The sequence below is a fragment of the Pyricularia pennisetigena genome, chromosome 5 (assembly GCF_004337985.1).
Source record: "Pyricularia pennisetigena strain Br36 chromosome 5, whole genome shotgun sequence".
Lineage (NCBI taxonomy): Eukaryota > Fungi > Ascomycota > Sordariomycetes > Magnaporthales > Pyriculariaceae > Pyricularia > Pyricularia pennisetigena.
Genome location: NC_043743.1, coordinates 3,669,527 through 3,687,495, shown reverse-complemented (window position 1 = coordinate 3,687,495; position 17,969 = coordinate 3,669,527). Strand labels below are relative to the sequence as shown.

The 17,969-nt window shown below is 52.1% G+C and overlaps 4 protein-coding genes across 4 annotated transcripts; 3 read left to right on the top strand and 1 right to left on the bottom strand.

The window, feature by feature from the left end:
* Window positions 1–743: 743 nt before the first annotated feature.
* PpBr36_08967 (uncharacterized protein) lies at window positions 744–1,411 on the top strand (the record flags this gene model as incomplete). Its single annotated transcript, XM_029896091.1, has 2 exons — window positions 744–921; window positions 1,086–1,411. 2 exons carry the CDS (start codon window positions 744–746, stop codon window positions 1,409–1,411), a joined length of 504 nt encoding a protein of 167 aa, XP_029747272.1.
* A 2,472-nt stretch (window positions 1,412–3,883) lies between these two features.
* Window positions 3,884–4,950, top strand: PpBr36_08966 (uncharacterized protein; the record flags this gene model as incomplete). The annotated part of the gene is made up of 2 exons (XM_029896090.1): window positions 3,884–4,072; window positions 4,144–4,950. The coding sequence occupies 2 exons, from the start codon at window positions 3,884–3,886 to the stop codon at window positions 4,948–4,950; spliced, it is 996 nt and encodes a 331-aa protein (XP_029747273.1).
* A 1,360-nt stretch (window positions 4,951–6,310) lies between these two features.
* Window positions 6,311–10,480, top strand: PpBr36_08965 (uncharacterized protein; the record flags this gene model as incomplete). Its single annotated transcript, XM_029896089.1, has 1 exon — window positions 6,311–10,480. The coding sequence occupies one exon, from the start codon at window positions 6,311–6,313 to the stop codon at window positions 10,478–10,480; it is 4,170 nt and encodes a 1,389-aa protein (XP_029747270.1).
* A 2,987-nt stretch (window positions 10,481–13,467) lies between these two features.
* Window positions 13,468–16,913, bottom strand: PpBr36_08964 (uncharacterized protein; the record flags this gene model as incomplete). The annotated part of the gene is made up of 3 exons (XM_029896088.1): window positions 13,468–15,162; window positions 15,298–15,707; window positions 16,823–16,913. The coding sequence occupies 3 exons, from the start codon at window positions 16,911–16,913 to the stop codon at window positions 13,468–13,470; spliced, it is 2,196 nt and encodes a 731-aa protein (XP_029747271.1).
* Window positions 16,914–17,969: the final 1,056 nt, after the last annotated feature.

The window sequence follows — 17,969 nt, the reverse complement described above, 5'->3', positions numbered from 1 at the left end:
ACGAAAAAAGTACTTTAAGTAGCCTGCCTAGGTCCCTTAGTACGATAACTAGCTCCCGAGCTGTCTTGAACTCGGCGGCATGAAGGGAGTGTACACAGAGAAATTTTCATGGAAACGAAGGGTATGGTACTGGATTGCAGTCGGGCGTGTATGATTGAGTGATTTTAGTGAGAGCCTTTAAGGCGAGCATCATAACATGGAATTGAGTGGATCACACAAAAAAAAAAAAAAACTGGCTTCATAGCATGCCTGTGTTGATGCCGATTGAGTCGCTGGGTCTGGGTTTATTCCCGCTCGCGCGGGCGGGGAGGGTCACTTCCCCATCTTTCTCCACACCAGCTCCCGGAGACCGTCGATTGAGCGCGATCGCTCAACGCTTGACCCCAACCTTGACGCGTCAAGCGATTTGTAGAAGCAACAGCACCACGGTTATGCGGTATCAAACAGGTTAAACACTAAACAACCGACAACTTTCAGGCCGCTTTCAATAAGAGATAAAAATAAAAAGCCAAGCCTTGTCTCGAAAGTTGTTAGGTAATAGCCGACGCTACGAAATCGAAATCCTATCCCCCCGGGGGGGCAGCAGGAGCCATTATTGAAACAACGGACTAACCGAAGCCCAACCTGGGTCAAACTGCCTGCACTCGCTTGCTCGCAACGAGGCAAAGACCAATTCTACAAAGAAAAGAATACGCCTTGTTTTGTTCTTCCTCTTCCTTCAATCCGACGGACAGAACGCACGTATGGCGCCCAAATCGTCCGACCGGTCCGCAACCCGACGACTGATCAAGGAGCTCGAGACGTGGCACGCAGAAGCGAAATCCGAGACGGGGGTCGAGCGGCTCGGGCCCGTGAACGAAGGGGAGCTGCTGCAATGGGAGGCTGTAATCAATGGCAAGGGTATAGGGGGTGGCTATGATGGTTAGTGGCAGTCGAAAAAAATCCCTTTTCCGTTAGGGGTCTCGAAGGAGATGGACATGTGCACTAGGTGCATACTGGCAGTTGAACAGGGAACCGGCCATGTTGTCCAGTTTTGACAGAGACGGGTTCAGTCTGACTGATTCACACAATAAAAAAAAAAACAGCTGGCCGCTGGCTTCTCGAGATCAAAATCCCACCCACATATCCGCTTCACCCGCCGACGGTACGCTTCGTAACGCCCGTGGTGCACGCAAACGTGAACCTCGCCGACGGAGAGGTGTGCTTAGACCTGCTCAAGGAGGCTTGGACGCCAGCCTACAGCGTTCTCGAGACGGTCCGAGCCGTAAGGCTGCTACTCGCGACGCCTGAGCCGGATTCGCCGCTCAACGTTGACGTCGCGGCGCTGGTGAGGGCCGGGGATGCCCTTGGGGCTGCCAGGCTGGTCGAGTTTTGGATCACGGATGGCGGTGGGAGATATGATGGGCCTTGATGTCCCGGAAGGGAGGGTTTTGGGATCCTTTGCTTCCGCTTATCTAGGGTTGTTGTTCTAGGTGTATGTGTATACCTCAACATGCTGCCTTGAAGTGCTCAAGGCTGTATCTTTGAAGCTAACCTCGTCATCAAGGGGCTGCAAATACCCCCACAGACTAATGTGTGCCAAGCTGACCCAAACACCTGCTGTCACGACAAAACAGATTTATGTCTTTGGAGAAAATCACAAGATGCATTGCATTCATTTTGTAGGTCAGGAGGGGCGAAGAGACCCATACATGCCATTGCTTGGTCATTTGCATGCAGGTGATATTTGCGTCGCTAATCAGGGCACGAGAATCCAGCCGTTGATGCACCTCGACCACTAGTCTGCTGTTGTCACTTGCTGGAGTCTGATGGAATTGCTCTGCGTCGATACCTCGTAATCCTTACCAATGTCCGATTCCGTTTTGGACCGCGCTCATACAACAATTTCTTCTCTGCGTATCGAGAACATTGGGAACTTATCTTTTGTCTTCTTGAACAAGGGGAGATGATGGTGGGCAGCATGCAGACGCTTAGGAAAGTCGAACCGGCACTACGAGATGATTATTTTCAGGGATGCAGGCCCTGACGATGAAAGAAACCTTCTTTTGTCATTGACGACCTTCCTTTCTTGAACACAACGCTTGATCCCCACCAGCCGTTTCCTTGGAAGTGACTGCAGCAGTTAGATGGAGATACGCCTGGTGGAGATTGCTGCGAATCTATGCAAGTCTAGCCCCTGGAGGGTTGACAGCACAGAGACGGCCGCTAAGGCTCTGCGAGCTTACTTGGAGTTGCATCTATTACCAAGCATGCCGGTGGGCGAACCCCGAGGCTGAGCGTAGAGATTTTTCTCCTATCTCTCATCGTTGCGCTTGTCCCTGAGAGTGAACCCTTGATGGAACAAACCCCCACGGGTTGCAGCAGTCCGATGATACCCAGGGAAGCACGGTTTTGAACGAGCATAGACGCAGCTATATCCCTTCATGGAGTAAATTGCATGTCACGAAAACTTTCAGGTTTGCGTCGCTTTGCTGCTGCTCTACATATTAAATCATGCTTCACCTGCTTGGATGAGTATTATGACCGAAGCCACTTCAACGATATTCCCAGTCGACGGGCCGATGGTTCGTGATGCTGTTTCCCTGGTAAATCAAGCTGGGAAATAGTGGGGATCTCATTTGTTCGGTAAATCCGGAGTAACGCGGTGATGGGTGTCTTTTTTTTTTTTCGCTTTGTTTATTTCGACAAGCGCCGCAAGCGGTCTGGAAACCAGGGCTCGTATTTTTGGCTACAAGGCAAACAAAATTATTAAAGCTTGAAAATTAGCATTATTGCTTGACCAGAGTGTATTTCCGGGTGAGGCATGTGGACCCCACCTATACGACAGAGACTACAGTACTACACAAACAACACCGGTATCTCATGCAGGGTGCTTATTGGTTTATTGGTGGGCAGGCTTAGTTTCGGGGTCTGGACTTTCGGTACTTTGAACAATGAACAAGTCGCCACGATAAGACAAACCCCTGCGGCTCCATTTTTTAAAGGCCAGATGCGATCCTTGATTTTGGTTCGCCGCACAAATACGTCCTCGCGTCGGCCTTCAGATTCTGTCGGGCACAACTGTCACATCAAGACCAAGTCTAGGTCTAGGTCTGATGCTTCTCCACCTGGTGATCACTAACAGTCAGAGATCGCTAGTCGGCGGGAGGAGGCGTGCTACGATGCAGCTCAGATGCGATCCGCCCGGGTTCCAGGAGCTCGCCCAAAACAAGGAACGTATTCATGGGAAAGTACAAGTTGCTTGCCTGGCCCAAGAACCGATTTCTCTGCACATTCCCATGTAGAATCGACATGACGTTGAAACAAACATATAGCCCATGGCACCCGCGTTGGGAAATCATGCCATATTGACATCAGTATTCCCAGCGGCCTGGAAAGCCAAGAATGTCAAGAATAAGCAAGCTTCACATGACGGGGGTTCGATTTGATGGCCTCCCCCTCTCCCACGAGGGGCCCTGCAGCCACAGCGCGTCTTGGCGTTGGGATGCAACCAAGCGTGAGTAGCAACGCAGCATTCTTTCCAAAGGAATCATGGGTTGCACACCTGGTAAACTTCACGTCTTTTGCAATGAGAAAAAACGGAGGGACCGAGGAAAGAAGGGGGAAGGAATAGACGACTGGCGATGTAAGATATTGGCAAGGAGCCTTACCAATCTGATCCTCAGGATGGCCGCCAAACAACACAACCATGTTCGACCACCGCCGTAGGCGCAGTGGTTGAACTCCCAGCTTCGAGTTGGGGGCTAGGTGTATAACATATAACACCTACTTTCTCCCACTTGTCACTTGAAAGAAATAGCCAGGACATAGCAGCAGCGAACCAAGACATTAGTCACCTAGCCAGACAACCTTCCAGTCTTTGTATCTTTCACCAACCAACAAGATGCTACGGACTGCTTCTCTCACTGCTGCGGCTCTCGTTGGCTTATTGGCCGGGCCGGCACCCGTTTCCGGCGCCAGCAGTAAGTTCTGTGAAGGCGGAAGCTGGTTGACACTGGGCCAAACCGGTGGCAACGACAGATTCCGAGGAGAGGTCGATGCCCCTTCGGGTGACTTCAAAGTCCAAGGACAGGTAAGAGTCACTACTCTAATCAAAGAACAGAGATTGCGAAGACTTTTGAGAGCTGACTCGAGGACATACAGTTCGTCGAGTTCATGATCGACCCCGTTAACTTCGCCATCTACAACTATGCGTGGCTAGGTAAAGAGAACGTTGGGGACATGACGGGCGGCAAGTACACGACCATCTTCGCCTCAAAAGTCCCCGACCACCGCGGAGCCAACTTGACGTCCAAGATCTCACTCGAGATCAAGGAAGAAGTCCTCAAGATCTCCCGCACAGGAAACGGCGTGTCCATGACGATTACTGCCAAGGACTGCGCCCAAGGTGGCATCTTCCAGATGGAACCCGAACGCGCCGACAACACCAGCACCCGAATCCTCCACACCCTAGCTGACGGCGCCTTCCAGTACGACAACCCCATCTTCCGCAGCAACCTGGGCAAGTTCCTGGGCTCCGAGTGCGTTTCCGAGGCGGGCCCCGCTGCCGAGGCCTGCATTCAGGTCAGGCCTCGGGTCAACATCGGCGCCACGGACCGTCCCAAGATGGTGCTGCGCGACAGTGCCCAGGTCGCCTCCCGGCTGCCGCAGCCCGAGTGCGGGCCTGACTTCTCCAACAACCTGGGCATCGGTGGCGAGACCAGGGATTACTGCGGCGGCATGAGCATCTGGGATGTCGCCAGCGGCGGCCGAATGGGTATGGTGACGGGTGAGGACTCGGTGGAGGTCGCCGCGCCGCCTGACGTTTGCGTCTCCGACTGCTTTCCGGGAGACCACCCTGCCACGGGCGAGTTGGCTGTCCTGGGCTTCCCGGACCCTGTCCCCGAGGAGGTCAAGCTGAAGCCGTTCATGAGCGAGCAGGGTTTTGACAGACCCTTGACGCAGTTTTGAACAAGCATCAGTGTGGCCAAACACGATATGGGTCAATCATAGGTAACATTTTGGAAGGGGGGTTAAAATGCCCCGATCCACAGTGTATCAGTCTAGATACCCCATCGGTCACTAGGAGTATTCCGGAGTATTAGTGATCGTCACCTGGCCTAGGGAGCTGGCGTAAGCTTGGCTAGGGAGTGGTGGTGGCTTGGGGCTTTAGCGGCGGGCAGCCTTCAACTGTCGGAGGGCGGGGCTAGTACTTTTTGTAGCCAAGACTTGTGGTACGGGAGAGTTTTGGGACTGATAGATTTTCACTGGCTCTTTTTCTTTTTCTTCTTGTAGACCGGTCGATAAGAGATAGGAGTTTCGGAGTGGTTGGGTCTGAACAAAGACACTCGATGCCTTGCATGCTAATCAGATAATCTCGATGTCAAGATGTCAAGATGATGACGATTGTTACTCCATGCTTTGGAGTGGATGTAATTAACTATTCTGTTGAGGCAGAGTGCAATGTTGAATCCAATCATTGGGCGATAGAGGAAGGAGGCAAACAACAAAAAAAAAAAGGGATCAAAAAGAGTCCCGAAATTGTTTGGAAATTACTCACCATGCCGATTTCAGATAGGTGTAGGGTAGTTAATATTTGGTAGGTGTGTTTGTCTGCTTGTCTACCGATGCGTGGATACATGTCATGTGGCTGAGGATCGCGTTTGAGGACGGGATCGGAGGAAAGGACATTGAATTGCGGCTCCAACTTGGGATTTGGGCCGTTTTAACTGGCGCCCGGCAGAACTGGCCCGTGTCGCAGCGCGCCTTAGTCCAACCTCCGCACACCTTCCTCCAATCTTTCGGCTGTGTCGCACCACCTGGAGAACCCAACGAACGCCCCTTCAGTACCTAATCAGTAAGAGATATACGACGAAGCTCCAGCTGCTGCAACCAGCTCGACGAATCCTCGTGGGCCAATCCCATACGCCACAATCCGAAATCTCGATTCAAAGAATACAATTTTGCGCTGGAGCATTATTGCGGCTTTTTTTTTTTTTTTTTTGGTTGTTTACTATCAGACTTGCTCGGTCGCGTGTACTACTGTGCAACAAACAACACATCTACAAACTTTCGCTGTGGCTTCGACTGGCTGAAGTGACTGATTGAATTCGCCATTTCGACATCATCGCAGTCGGCCGTCCAACTGTGTTGCCAACCACCGTCATCAATCTCGACTGCAAAATAGAGCCCCCGCAACCTTCTCCACGATAAGCCGACACTGCCCTCAATGCTTTCCGAAAGCATCTTGACATTCACCTGGTGAAGGTCCTAGGGTCAAACCGACACCGCCACAACTCATCTTCGACCCGGTGGCTTTGCGCGCCCCTCGATGGCCGCAATCCACTCGGGGTCACAAGTTCCCCCCTTTCAGCCCGGTCAGATCCCGACAAAGGCGACCATGTCGACCGAAACCTCCCCACGCGCCGTACGCTTCTCCCAGGGCGAGGATGAAAGGCCGATGCGGCCTTTCGTCCTTGGCGCTGATTCGAGCAGCTCGCATTTGCCCAGCGAGTTGTCCAGCCCCGACCTGCACCACATGGTCGAGACGCCGGACGAGATGGGTTCCCTTACCAGATACGTTGACGTCTCCGGCCACGGCGGCTCGCACGTATCGCTCGCAACCAACGGATCCTCCCGGAGTCACCGCAACTCGGGCGGAGAGTCCACACCAGCCGGTTACACCAACGGCGGAGCAACTCCGAGGGCAGCACAACGGCCGATGGGCCCCGCAAGAACACCCTCCAACACATACCAACCCCTAAGGAAACCCACGGCGCAACAGACGCCCTCCTACCTCCACACCTCTACCTCTGATCTTCGGAATTCATCTAGAATGCGCAACGGTTATGGCCAACAAGAAAAAGAATACGTCCGCAGTCTCCGTGCGCAACACTACGGCGGTGATTACTTTGTATCTTACTCAAATGGAAGCCAACTCGGTGCCAGCAGCGGGGATGGCTACCCTGACTCGGATTCTGAGGGAGAAACACCATCATCCGAGGCGCCATATGACGACGCCTACGACCAAAACGTCATCATGATCGACGGCAATGAAGACACCGCCCCGAGCGAGGAGGAACTCAAAGACCCTGCAAGCCGGGAAAGGCTCGAGTGGCATGGAATGCTCGAGGCTGTGCTGACTGGTGATGTCGTCAGGCAAGAGAAGAAACGTTTGATCGCCGGCACCGGAGAGGATCTCGGCAAGTTACAACGCGGAGCAGAACTATGGATGGGTATCCGCGCTCGTGTATGTGGCCGTCACCTCAGTGTGCAGCGGCGTATGGTTGAGGAGACTAGGGCCACTCTGGCCAGGATGATCGACGAAGTCATTGACTTCAGCGTCAAAGGCGAGTCCACAGCCGGCAAGTCGGCGGCAGAACAAATCGCCGAGGTTCTCGAAAAAATCGACAAGATCGAGGGGCAGTATCCCACCCGGAGCGCCCTGCTCGCTGTTCATACATCTGCCAACACGGAGCGATTTCAGGAGGCTTGCGACGCCGTGTACACATGGTCCAATATCAACTACTTGATAAACACCGAGCTCATGATTCTGAGAAACTGGGTGGGCAACCATGAGCTTGATTTCACGCGTGCAAGGGAAAAATCTCCGAATGGCCACCACGGGCTCTCGGATGAGTCGTCATTCATGGACCGGCTCATGAAAGAAGAGGGCCTGAAATCACTACACGACCACGAAGAGGACGAGGGCGACAGGAAAAGCCGAAGGAACGGAATGCTTCACAGGGTCGGCAAAACCATCGAAAAGGCCAAAGAGGCCCTTGTCGAGCAACACGAAGTCTTCAAGAAGAGACAAATGTCGCTGGATATGGACGAGCTGCTGATGTTGCTTGGTTTCCCAGCACGCCTTATCGAGGAAATCATCAAGGTACGACTGGCCTACACAAAGCGCATGAAGGAGTCGGCCCAGCAAAACCCCATGATGCAGGACAACATGATTGCCCAATTTCAGACCTTGCTCAAGCTGGCCATCCGCATAAAGCAGGAGGCCGTCAAGCTCTCAGAGCCCCAACCTGGCTGGGAGCTTCCTCCGTGCATCGACGAGTCGTTCGACCAGGTCGTACTTGACGCACTTAAGTACTACTTCAAAATGCTGAACTGGAAGCTGGGTGGCAACAAGAACACTTTCAAGGAGGCCGAGCTGCTGTTCCAGGAGTGGGGCTTTGCAAACGAGATTGCCAGTCATCTGTACCGCGGCGACATCGAGGTGGCGGAACAGTTCAGTTCCTTGACCTACAAGACACTGAACAGGTTGGCCATCACGTTTGAGAAGGAGCTCCAGCGCAGGCCGAAGGAGACTCCAGCCGAGATGAGCAAGCGTTACAAGCAGGTTCTCGAGTCAGTCCGTGTGCGCCAGAGAATGCTGCAACGTTTCTCGCGAATGCTCAACGACAACTATGAGAACGCTGCCGACTTTAGCATCAACTTTCGGCCTGACAAGATGCAGGAATTCTTCCTGCGCCTGCAAGAGACGGGCCATTTCCAGGTATACACGGGAAGCCTTGAACATGAAGGCTTGCTTGTTATTGCCTCGCCTTCGCTTGCCAACAGGGAATCCGAGATCCAGTCCCTGATTGGCACTACGGCGTACGATGAGATAGTGCAGGATGCTACGAACCCCTACATCCTCATCATGCGGCCCGAGGGACAGATTGGATGGTGGGGACCCAAGATCCAACTTTCAGTACGCGAGGAACCTGTCGAGCTCAAGATGGGTCATCTTCGGTTGATTGCAGGTGGCTCACAGTCACGACTGTCCAACGCCAAGCAGCATTTCCTTGCCACCATTGAGATGCACCTCGACCTGCTCATAGAGCAACGATCCAACCTGCCAAAGGTCAATGCACGACTCATGGAGATCCGCAAGGTTCAATATAAGTTGTCGAACACGTTCATGGACAGCGTCGAGATTATACGTAACAATACAAAAGGCCTTGGTCTACAGGATCTTATTCAGACCTGCTTCATCTTCGCCACAGAGTTTGGTCAGCGGTCGTTGCTCTATCTGGACAGTAACCGAAGACAGATGAACAACATCAAGTTGACCAAGCTTGCGCTTGACTGGGTCGGCTTCGTCTGCGATGACTGCCAGTCGTCGGACCGCAAGGCCTTCAAATGGGCGGTGTTGGCTCTGGAATTTGCTATGGTCATGACACGCGGGCGGCATATCTTGGCGCTAGGCGAGGCAGAGTTTGTCAAGCTGAGGTTAAAGGTCGCCGGCTGCATGTCACTCCTGATCTCCCATTTCGACATCATGGGCGCTCGGTCCACAGTGGCTGCACAGGCCGAGAAGCTCAAGCTGGAGGCCATGGTAGGACAAATGAGGCGCATGGACCACAACATGATGGACGACCAAGAAGCAATTCGCTACGTACGGAACCACAGGCTCTCAGAGCTCAACCTTATCGACGAGGCTCGCAAAGAGATAGCGCTTGAACGGTCCGCTCTCGGGCGGGTTCTTGAGGTGTCCAACGAGGTGGACAGGTCACTGGCCTACCTCTCATCGACGGCGACCAATTTCACCATGCGCTGGCAACAGGGACACTTTGTGGGAGGTGGTACATTTGGCAACGTCTACGCTGCTATGAACCTCGACACGGGTCATCTCATGGCAGTCAAGGAGATCAGGCTCCAGGATCCAAAACTCATCCCGTCCATCACAGGCGCCATCAAGGACGAGATGCGGGTGCTGGAGTCGGTCGACCACCCCAATGTCGTGTCATACTACGGCATCGAGGTGCACCGCGACCGTGTCTACATCTTCATGGAGTTTTGCTCGGGCGGATCGCTGGCTAGCTTGCTAGAGCATGGGCGGATTGAGGACGAGTCGGTCATTATGGTATACGCACTCCAGTTGCTGGAGGGTCTGGCGTACCTGCACGAGATCAAGATTGCGCACCGTGACATCAAGCCCGAAAACATACTTCTAGACCACAATGGCATCATCAAGTACGTCGATTTTGGCGCCGCCAAGGTCATCGCCCGCCAAGGCCGGACGCTCGCCAACCAAGACCTCATGTCAACGGCGAGCAAACCTAACAAGTCCATGACTGGTACCCCCATGTACATGTCGCCCGAGGTGATCAAGGGAGAAAACTCTGGCCACTTTGGCGCGGTCGACGTCTGGTCGCTCGGTTGCGTGATCCTCGAGATGGCAACTGGGCGCCGCCCGTGGGCCAACTTGGACAACGAGTGGGCCATCATGTACAACATTGCGCAGGGTAACCCACCGCAGCTGCCGACGCCCGACCAGCTCAGCCCCGAGGGTATCGATTTCCTCAAGTGCTGCTTTGCACGCGATAGTTCAAAGCGAGCCACGGCTCTGGAGCTGTTGCATCATAAATGGATCATGACCATCCGCGACCGCATCGTGCCACAGCAGCCTCCGACACCAAGCGACACAAGCTCGTCGAGCGCCCAGAACACTCCCAATCCCACATCCAGCAAAGGTGGCGGTGCGAGTAGTGATGGGTACTACTGATGACTCGCAGTCATTGGGAATGCTAGCATGGTTGTCCTCCTCGCAACATCTTGTACCCCTATCCTATCTTCTCTAGACATATTATTTTTCATCTGCGTATACGAATGTCACGAACAATAATCTCATCAGAGCTTGGAAGACTTTTTACCTTGGGGCATGGTTAAATTCGCCTTCCGCTACCTACATAACCTACATATCCCCTCTTCACCGCCCAATGTGTCTATCTGCCTCACCTACCTACCATTCCGCAATGCCTCGGAACGTCTGTTAGGTCCTTTATATTTAATTTGATACCTTTTTTTGGGGGGGCTACATGTCAACATTACTTATATAGTTAATGATTCACTTTTGCGTTTCGGCCAGCGCAGTAGGGCTTTTGTGGTTTGAAAGCTCTTATATGTCTGATTGTTGGTGACAAGACAAGGATTGTCGACGCGAGCATTGCTTGAATTCCGGGATGAGTTGCCAGTCTATGCTATATTAGCCTCTTGCACCGTCTTGTTTCTTTTTTTTTTCTTTTTCTTTCTCTCTATGCCATCCTCGATACCAGAAAATACATCTCAAGATCAATTTTGAGCTCAGACTGGTGGAGAGCATAACTAATTTGGCTTGCTGTCCCTTGTCCCGAGGAGGATGGAGCCCAGCGTGGAGTCACATCATGTTTGTATAGACCGAAGCCGACGAATCCCTCCCGCTTGAATAAATGGCTCAATACATCTAATTTCAACACTTGTATAAACAAGTTTTAAATTGACTGCTTGGCAAACAACCGTGTGTCTTAGGCTCAAAGAGGGATGAACAGGTTTCATTTGGGTTGCAAAAGGGAGGAGTAACATGACTGGGTAGATTCTCGACTGATTTCCTCAACTGACATATTTCAGGGGCAAAGCCTATCTAGGTCAGCCTGACATGCTGGATGCGTCTTGGCTTTGGTCTGATGGTTCGAGAACATGTATACCGGATTTCGTCCCTTTGATTCCGAAGCACAGGCTTACGGGATTTCTGAAGAATTCTTGACCTGTCCTTGTTCATGTTTTCCCATCTTGTATCCGCCTCTGGCTGCGGCAGTCACTTATATAATACCAACTTCTTTCTGACCGCTTCACTGGCCAAATACGTTTCTGCACTTGACCAGCAACAAACAGCTGAATTAGCTGTCACAAAAAATGAGGTCAAGCGACAAGCAAAGCTATCGTGAGCCCTGGCGTATTCATGGCTTTTTGGGAGGCTTTCTTTTATGCCTGAGAGAGGATATTTGGCCGCGAAATCGTGACATGCAGGCGGGAATGGACTGGAATATTGCTTTTCTTTTATGAAGGACGAAGGCCGTGGGTTTTTGGGCGCCATATTTACGTGGGGGGAGGGTGTTCTGGAACTGGCACGAACAAAAGCTTATTTCCACCGCCAGCTTGGGCCGTTTTGCTTTTTCTTTTCTTTGTCTGCTTTTTTTTCTTCCTTAATCTCCATTTTGATATGCAGTGAATCGACGGCCAAAAGTCGTGGGAGAAGTCAAGCCGCAGAGGATTTCATCAGAGGGCGTCGGCGACCAAGATGCTTCAAGGGTGTTGAACCCCCAAAAAAGATACCAGGAATTTATAAAAAAAAAAAAAAAAAAACCAACATTGACTTGAGCTTACAAAATCAAGGGTTGTTAATGATCCAAGTGACAAGGTTGGGGGAGGTGGGTTTCAATGCGCTTCGCCCCCGACGGCCTAGCAGCAGGGCGAACTGTTGTGTTTGCCAATTTAGCCGCGCCGGGATATATATGAAGTCCCCTTCTTCAGACAAAGTACATGGCAGCCAAAAAAGAGAGGGTTCACTCTATGTGCTTGGCTGGGTAAGGTGTCTTTGTGTTGCTATTCTTTCTTCTTCCCCTGTAGTTCGTTTGAGATTGATGACTTAATACACCCCATATATAAGTGTGGCCTGAAACGTCATTCAAGGCATGTTTGGGCGTCCGAAGCTTATCTGAACCTCACTGAGGGTATAAACAAACATGGCAAAACTACAAGTCCCCCCGGGAACCATTCTATTCATCATCACCAACGGCCAGCTGTCATGGTCGAATTCATTCATCCAGCTACAGAATCTGTTGCATCAAAGTTGCACACAAGAAAGTTCGCTTGGCTGTATAGCCCATCTCGATGTTTCCACTTATACATCATGGATAAGAAATTCCTACCGATTTTCGAGTCTGCGAGCTTAATCTTTTGACCTAAAACCCAAATGCACGCCATGATTTCACTGGGAATCATTTTCACTTTGAAAAAAAAAGACCTTTGACGCTCAATTGTGTACAACCCGAAAACAAAACTTCCAACCCATTTCTCCGCAATATACTGGCCCCCAAGTGTTCCTTTCACACGCCAAAAGCCGGCCGTGAATATTCCCGCTGCCACAAATATGAGGACGAAAAACAAACAATAAGCCAAAAACATGAGATGCCACCTCCAAATCCACCTCTCCTCCATGTCCTTTCCGCCGCTTTCTTTTGAGTCCATTATATTACATATAAAGAGATTAGGAAGGATGAAATAATATTGAAAAAAAGGAAGTGCGAGAAAGGGGTATGGGGAACAAAAATTGCTGCGTATAAAGTGGCCCCCCGACTCCAGTATCATGCGTAGCATGTAACGTGATGGTGAGGGGGCTGAATGAGTAGAGCAAAACTTACAAGCGTCGTTTCTAGCGAGCGCTTGTCTTTCATCATGTATGAAAATAGAGTGAATAAACAAAACACAAAACGGGGTTGGCTTGCTCAATCATGATATGAGACAAAAGCATGCATCGGGGGCAGAATGAGGAGATTAGGAACATGGAAACTGTTGATACAGATAGAGCCCACGTAGAGAAAACCAAAACGCAAACCGGAGAAAGCAGTTGCCGTGCATAAGAAAAAATTCCAGAAGATCGTTCATGTATGTGCTTTACTGTCAGAGCGCAAATGCTGGCATGACGTCGTTGATCGTGCATTCCCGTCTAGGGTCTCACTTCTCGACACCTGTGTTGTAGTCCCGTGGCGTTACGTTCTGGGTGAACTGAAACTGCTTGCTGGCCTTGGTAGAGAGACTGGGAGATATATCGGATGTGTCGGGTACGAAGGACTCGGGAAAGTTATACTCGGTGTTGCCTCCAGGCATGCCCACCCTGGAACCGTTGAAAATAGCTGCAGAACCCCATGGAAAGCTGCCTCCGTATGTGGGACCGATGCTATGCGGGTATGATGGGGTGGGAGGTTGGCTGCTACCACCGATGTAGCCGGGCGCCGGAGGGGCCATGGCGAATTCCTCAGATCCGAAGCTTCCCAGTCCTGGAGTCACCAGAGGCTCATCCTGCGGGTTGAAGTTCCAAGCAGCATCGAAGGTGTTGACTTGGTTCGTTGGGAGTTGCTGGTCCGAGACAAACCCACTGTTGAAACCCGGTGTGCCAGGTGGCGTCTTGAGGGTCGAGAAGAGGGCGGAAGCATTGGGCTGCACGCCATTGGCACCCATGCCGAAGCTTTGCTCATCATCCGATGCGCTTGACGAAACCGTATTCTCCCTGGTTCCCTGCGTTGCTGCCGGCATTCCATAGTAGTCACTAGGCGTCATTGGCGAGATGGAGGTGTTGATGGGCTGGAGGGGCACTGGTGAACGAGTCGTGTTGCTGAAAGAGCGGATCAAAGCATCCTTGGTGCGCTCCAGGTACATGGGTGAGCGGGGAGCTGAGGATCCCGTGCCCAGGGTCAGGGACTTTTGAATCCTGCCTGGCATAGGGCCTGTGGCTGACGCGATGCGACGAATGGGGCTCGGGCAGTCGGCACGCTTAGATAGGTCGAGACCAGTCTTGGGACCATATGAATAGCTTCGGAGAGCGGTGGCGTTGAGCTGGGCCGGGACACCCTTGTTCCTTCGCGAGGCCAAGTTTGCAGGTGGAGGAGGCGACTTGAATCGAAGGTCGGAAGGAGTCGGTGGCGACGTGGGCATCGAGTTTGGCGACCCGTCGTCTGGAATGGTCGTCAGAGCGGTGGGTGACTCGACCTGCATGCCCTGCAAGTCGAATGAGGCCGCCTGGTTGGCATCCATATCCTGATATTCCAGACGTCCAAGCAGCTGCGACGGGAACGACGGTGTGGGAGCAATTATCGCCTCGTTGTCAACGGCACTGGTGTATTGATGGCCGACAAAGGACAGTTGGTCCGAGACTGAGAATCCATCGTGAGTGAACTGGGCGGGCAGACCATTGAGAGGCAAGCCCGACTGCGAATAGTCGCTGCTGAAACCTTGGTCCTCAGACATGGCGACAAAGTTGTGTTGAAAGTTGAAGTCCGAAGCCTGGTCGGTACTCTGGAATGGCAGTGACTGAGGTGATGGATATTCATCGCCATCTCTGGCCAAATCTTCTTTCGTCATGACAGTTGGCTCGACAGGTGTATGGCTAGTGCTTGTGGAAACTGTCGAACCCTCCTCCTCAACTCCGCTGTTGGTCGACACATTATTGGTGGGGAAAGGGGCGGTTGATGGCTGAGCAAGGGTGTGATCGTTGTCGGTGCTCTCACCATCGCTACCTTCTCCATCCTGCTCCTCCTTGTTGGTCGATCCTGATTCAGACTGTTGCTCGGCCTGCTCTGCCGCCTGGCGCGCCGCAAACTCTTGCGTCTTTTTAATTCCCTTTTCCTTTGCCCTCCGGTTTTGAAACCAGTTCTGATCATACATCATTAGCAGCTGTCTCAGAGGCTCACAGACCTTGTCAGGGTCGATGAGGCAGACATATAATGGCCATGATAAAGAAAAGAAATGAGAGAGAAAAAAAAAAACAAAAATTGCAAAGTCACTCACATTAATCCTTGGCAGGTCAACTTTCAGTAGTTCTGCGATTTCCCGTTTCCTGGCACTGGTGGGTTTGTGGTTCTTCTGGAATTCCTTCTCCAACAGATCAACCTCGTCCTTTGAGAGCCTCGGCTTAGGCTGGTCCTGCTTCGACGTTGGTGAAAGGCTTGCGTCATGAACCTGGCCCATCATAGTCCTCTGGTGCTGCATCTGGGCAAGCACCATCAAGTGCTCGTTCGTGTACGGAAACGACGGGTAGCCATGCTGTTGCCGTTGCTGAGCCTGGTGTCGTTCTTGGTGTTGATGAGGTGCCGCCTGGCCCATGGCGTTGTACTGAGGAACGAAGTAGCCGGCTTGATGGCCACCGCCCTGGAACATGTTCATGTAGTCCATGCTTTGTTTGTCCGCTGCGCTGATTTCTGATACCCCAAGCAGTCTGAAAGACCTTCTATCTCCTTGGTCGTGAGGCAAACAACCCCCCGCAACAGAAATCCCTGGCGTAAAGAGTGACTAGGGGTCAGATACCCAAAAACAAGCTGATGAGCGGACTCGGTCCGGGAAATGAGTGTGGTGTTCGATAGCGAACGTAGTGTTTGCTGTGCCGGATCAAACAAGATTTGGTGTTCGATATTCGGGGGACCTCGTTTGTTTATGACGACGAGCAGTCGAAAGTGGCGCAGGCCGTCTGGGTGGAGCGTGCGCACAAAGTGAGGGTTGGAGATGTCGGTGTCTTGGAAGAATCAAGAAACAAAAGCCATAATCCTGCCCAGGAAGCCCTATCGTCGGTTTGACTCCGGATTCAAGGTCCAGCAAGTAGAGGATGCAGAAGCAGAAGCACAAGCAGAAGCACAAGCAGGTAAACAGAGAAAAAGGCACTAGGCAAGCAGGGCGGTAGGAAAGGATGGGATATGGTAGGGAAGGAGAGTGAGAGAGGGGGTGTGCGATGTACGAATAGAAGAACCCGGAAGCCTTCGCCCACTGTGATGTCGCCCTTGTCGCATGCTTCCCTCACAACCTCTCTGGCTCGCTCGGGGTGGGCTGGAGGGTGACTTGTGTCTGGGTCCAAAGAAGCCCTGGACCTGGACCTGAACCTGGCCCTGGAAGCAAGGCACCCAAAGGGGGGGTGGAGATTTGGGGCTGCACCCATGTCTCTGCTACTAGCACAGTAGGCAAGTCGCCCAGGTTGCCTATCCCGGCGGGCGGGGCCCCAGCAGTCAGCCAGCGCTTGCAAGCCCTTTGGTCAAAAGCTCCGGAGTTTTCATTGCAATTGGGCAAGGGAACCCAGGGCCTGTCCTGTTGTGCGGGGGTCTCTCTGGCATGGCTGTGATTCGGCGCCAGCGGCGCTGATTTGACCATAGCTGGGGACGGGCTACTACCCTTTTTTTTTTTTTTTTTTTTTTTTTTTTTTTTTCCCTGTCTAGCAAGGCCCTGTCAGCACACCCACGCCCCTGACCTAGCTGGTGCAACCCTAGCTAGCATCTTGGCCTCTCATCCCGGTCCCTCCTATAGCGCCGCCCGCAACCTACCTACACACGTGTCGGACAGGAGTCTTCCACTCTCGGGTCTTCGAGGGGCGATAGACAGACAAGCAGGCGAAAGATTTCAGCAGCACGATTCATGTTCATGTGTTCATGTTGGTGGTGGACGGGTAGCAGACAAACACTGTGAAGAAGCAACATAGTAAAATCGATAGAGAACATAACGGAAAAGAAAACTTCCCAAAAAGGCAGTCGGAAGTAACGGGTGACATAGATAGTTATGTTCTGTTGAAATGATATCGCCTGGCGAGTCAATACAAGGAGCATGCACGGATCGAAATCAAATGAGCAGCAGAAAGATCAAAAGAAAAAATGGTCCTGGCTTGCACCACAAGCGTCGTAGCCGCGACCCCACTCGGCGTGGAACGGCAGGAAAATCGTGGCATCGAAAAGATCGAGATTGATCTTGAGCCACAAGAAGAGTTGATGCGAAGGATATGAAATGTATCAATGGTCGCTGTCAATCCTCATGCAAGGTGCTCAATGCGTGGTAGTAAGAGTCATTATTCGAGATGCGATTCTAGTGTCGACAAAAATGCTGAGATGTTTGAGTGAGCGAGCGCATTTGGGTATGTCGGGATGCTGATGGACGAGGAGTGACCAAACCAAAAGGCCCCTCTCGGTCTGAGCTTATCTCCAGAACTAAAATCAAACGTCTTTTCCTGGCCTCGGGGATCCGTGGATAGGGATGCTGCAAGTGCGCAGAGAAATATGTCTCGGTTTGTCACAACAATGAAGCCAGCCGGGCAACTGGGCTGATCATCACAAAGGTACTGCAGACCGTCCCTGGCTAGCACTCAAGCGGCCACCCGTTGATGTGCGTCGAGGTCTACACGAGTCCGGGGTGTGCCTGTTAGCATTAGCCCGCGACAAGTTCCAGGCACAAACACACCCGTTAAAGGGGACTAAAGACCTGCCAGGCTAGACTCGAGAACTAAGGGTGGTCAGTTCAGCATAAGCTGCAAATGTCCGCAATTCGAGTTCATTGTGTACCTGATCGACGAAATGTCACGAGTTCAGGCCGGTGAACTCCATACATCATGCAAGTCAGTCAGCCAACTGTCATGTTTGCATGTTTGTGCCTTGTCGTTTTGCTTTTGCATCTTTTTGGCTGACCGCCTTAGATCCGCAGCGGGTAGAAGA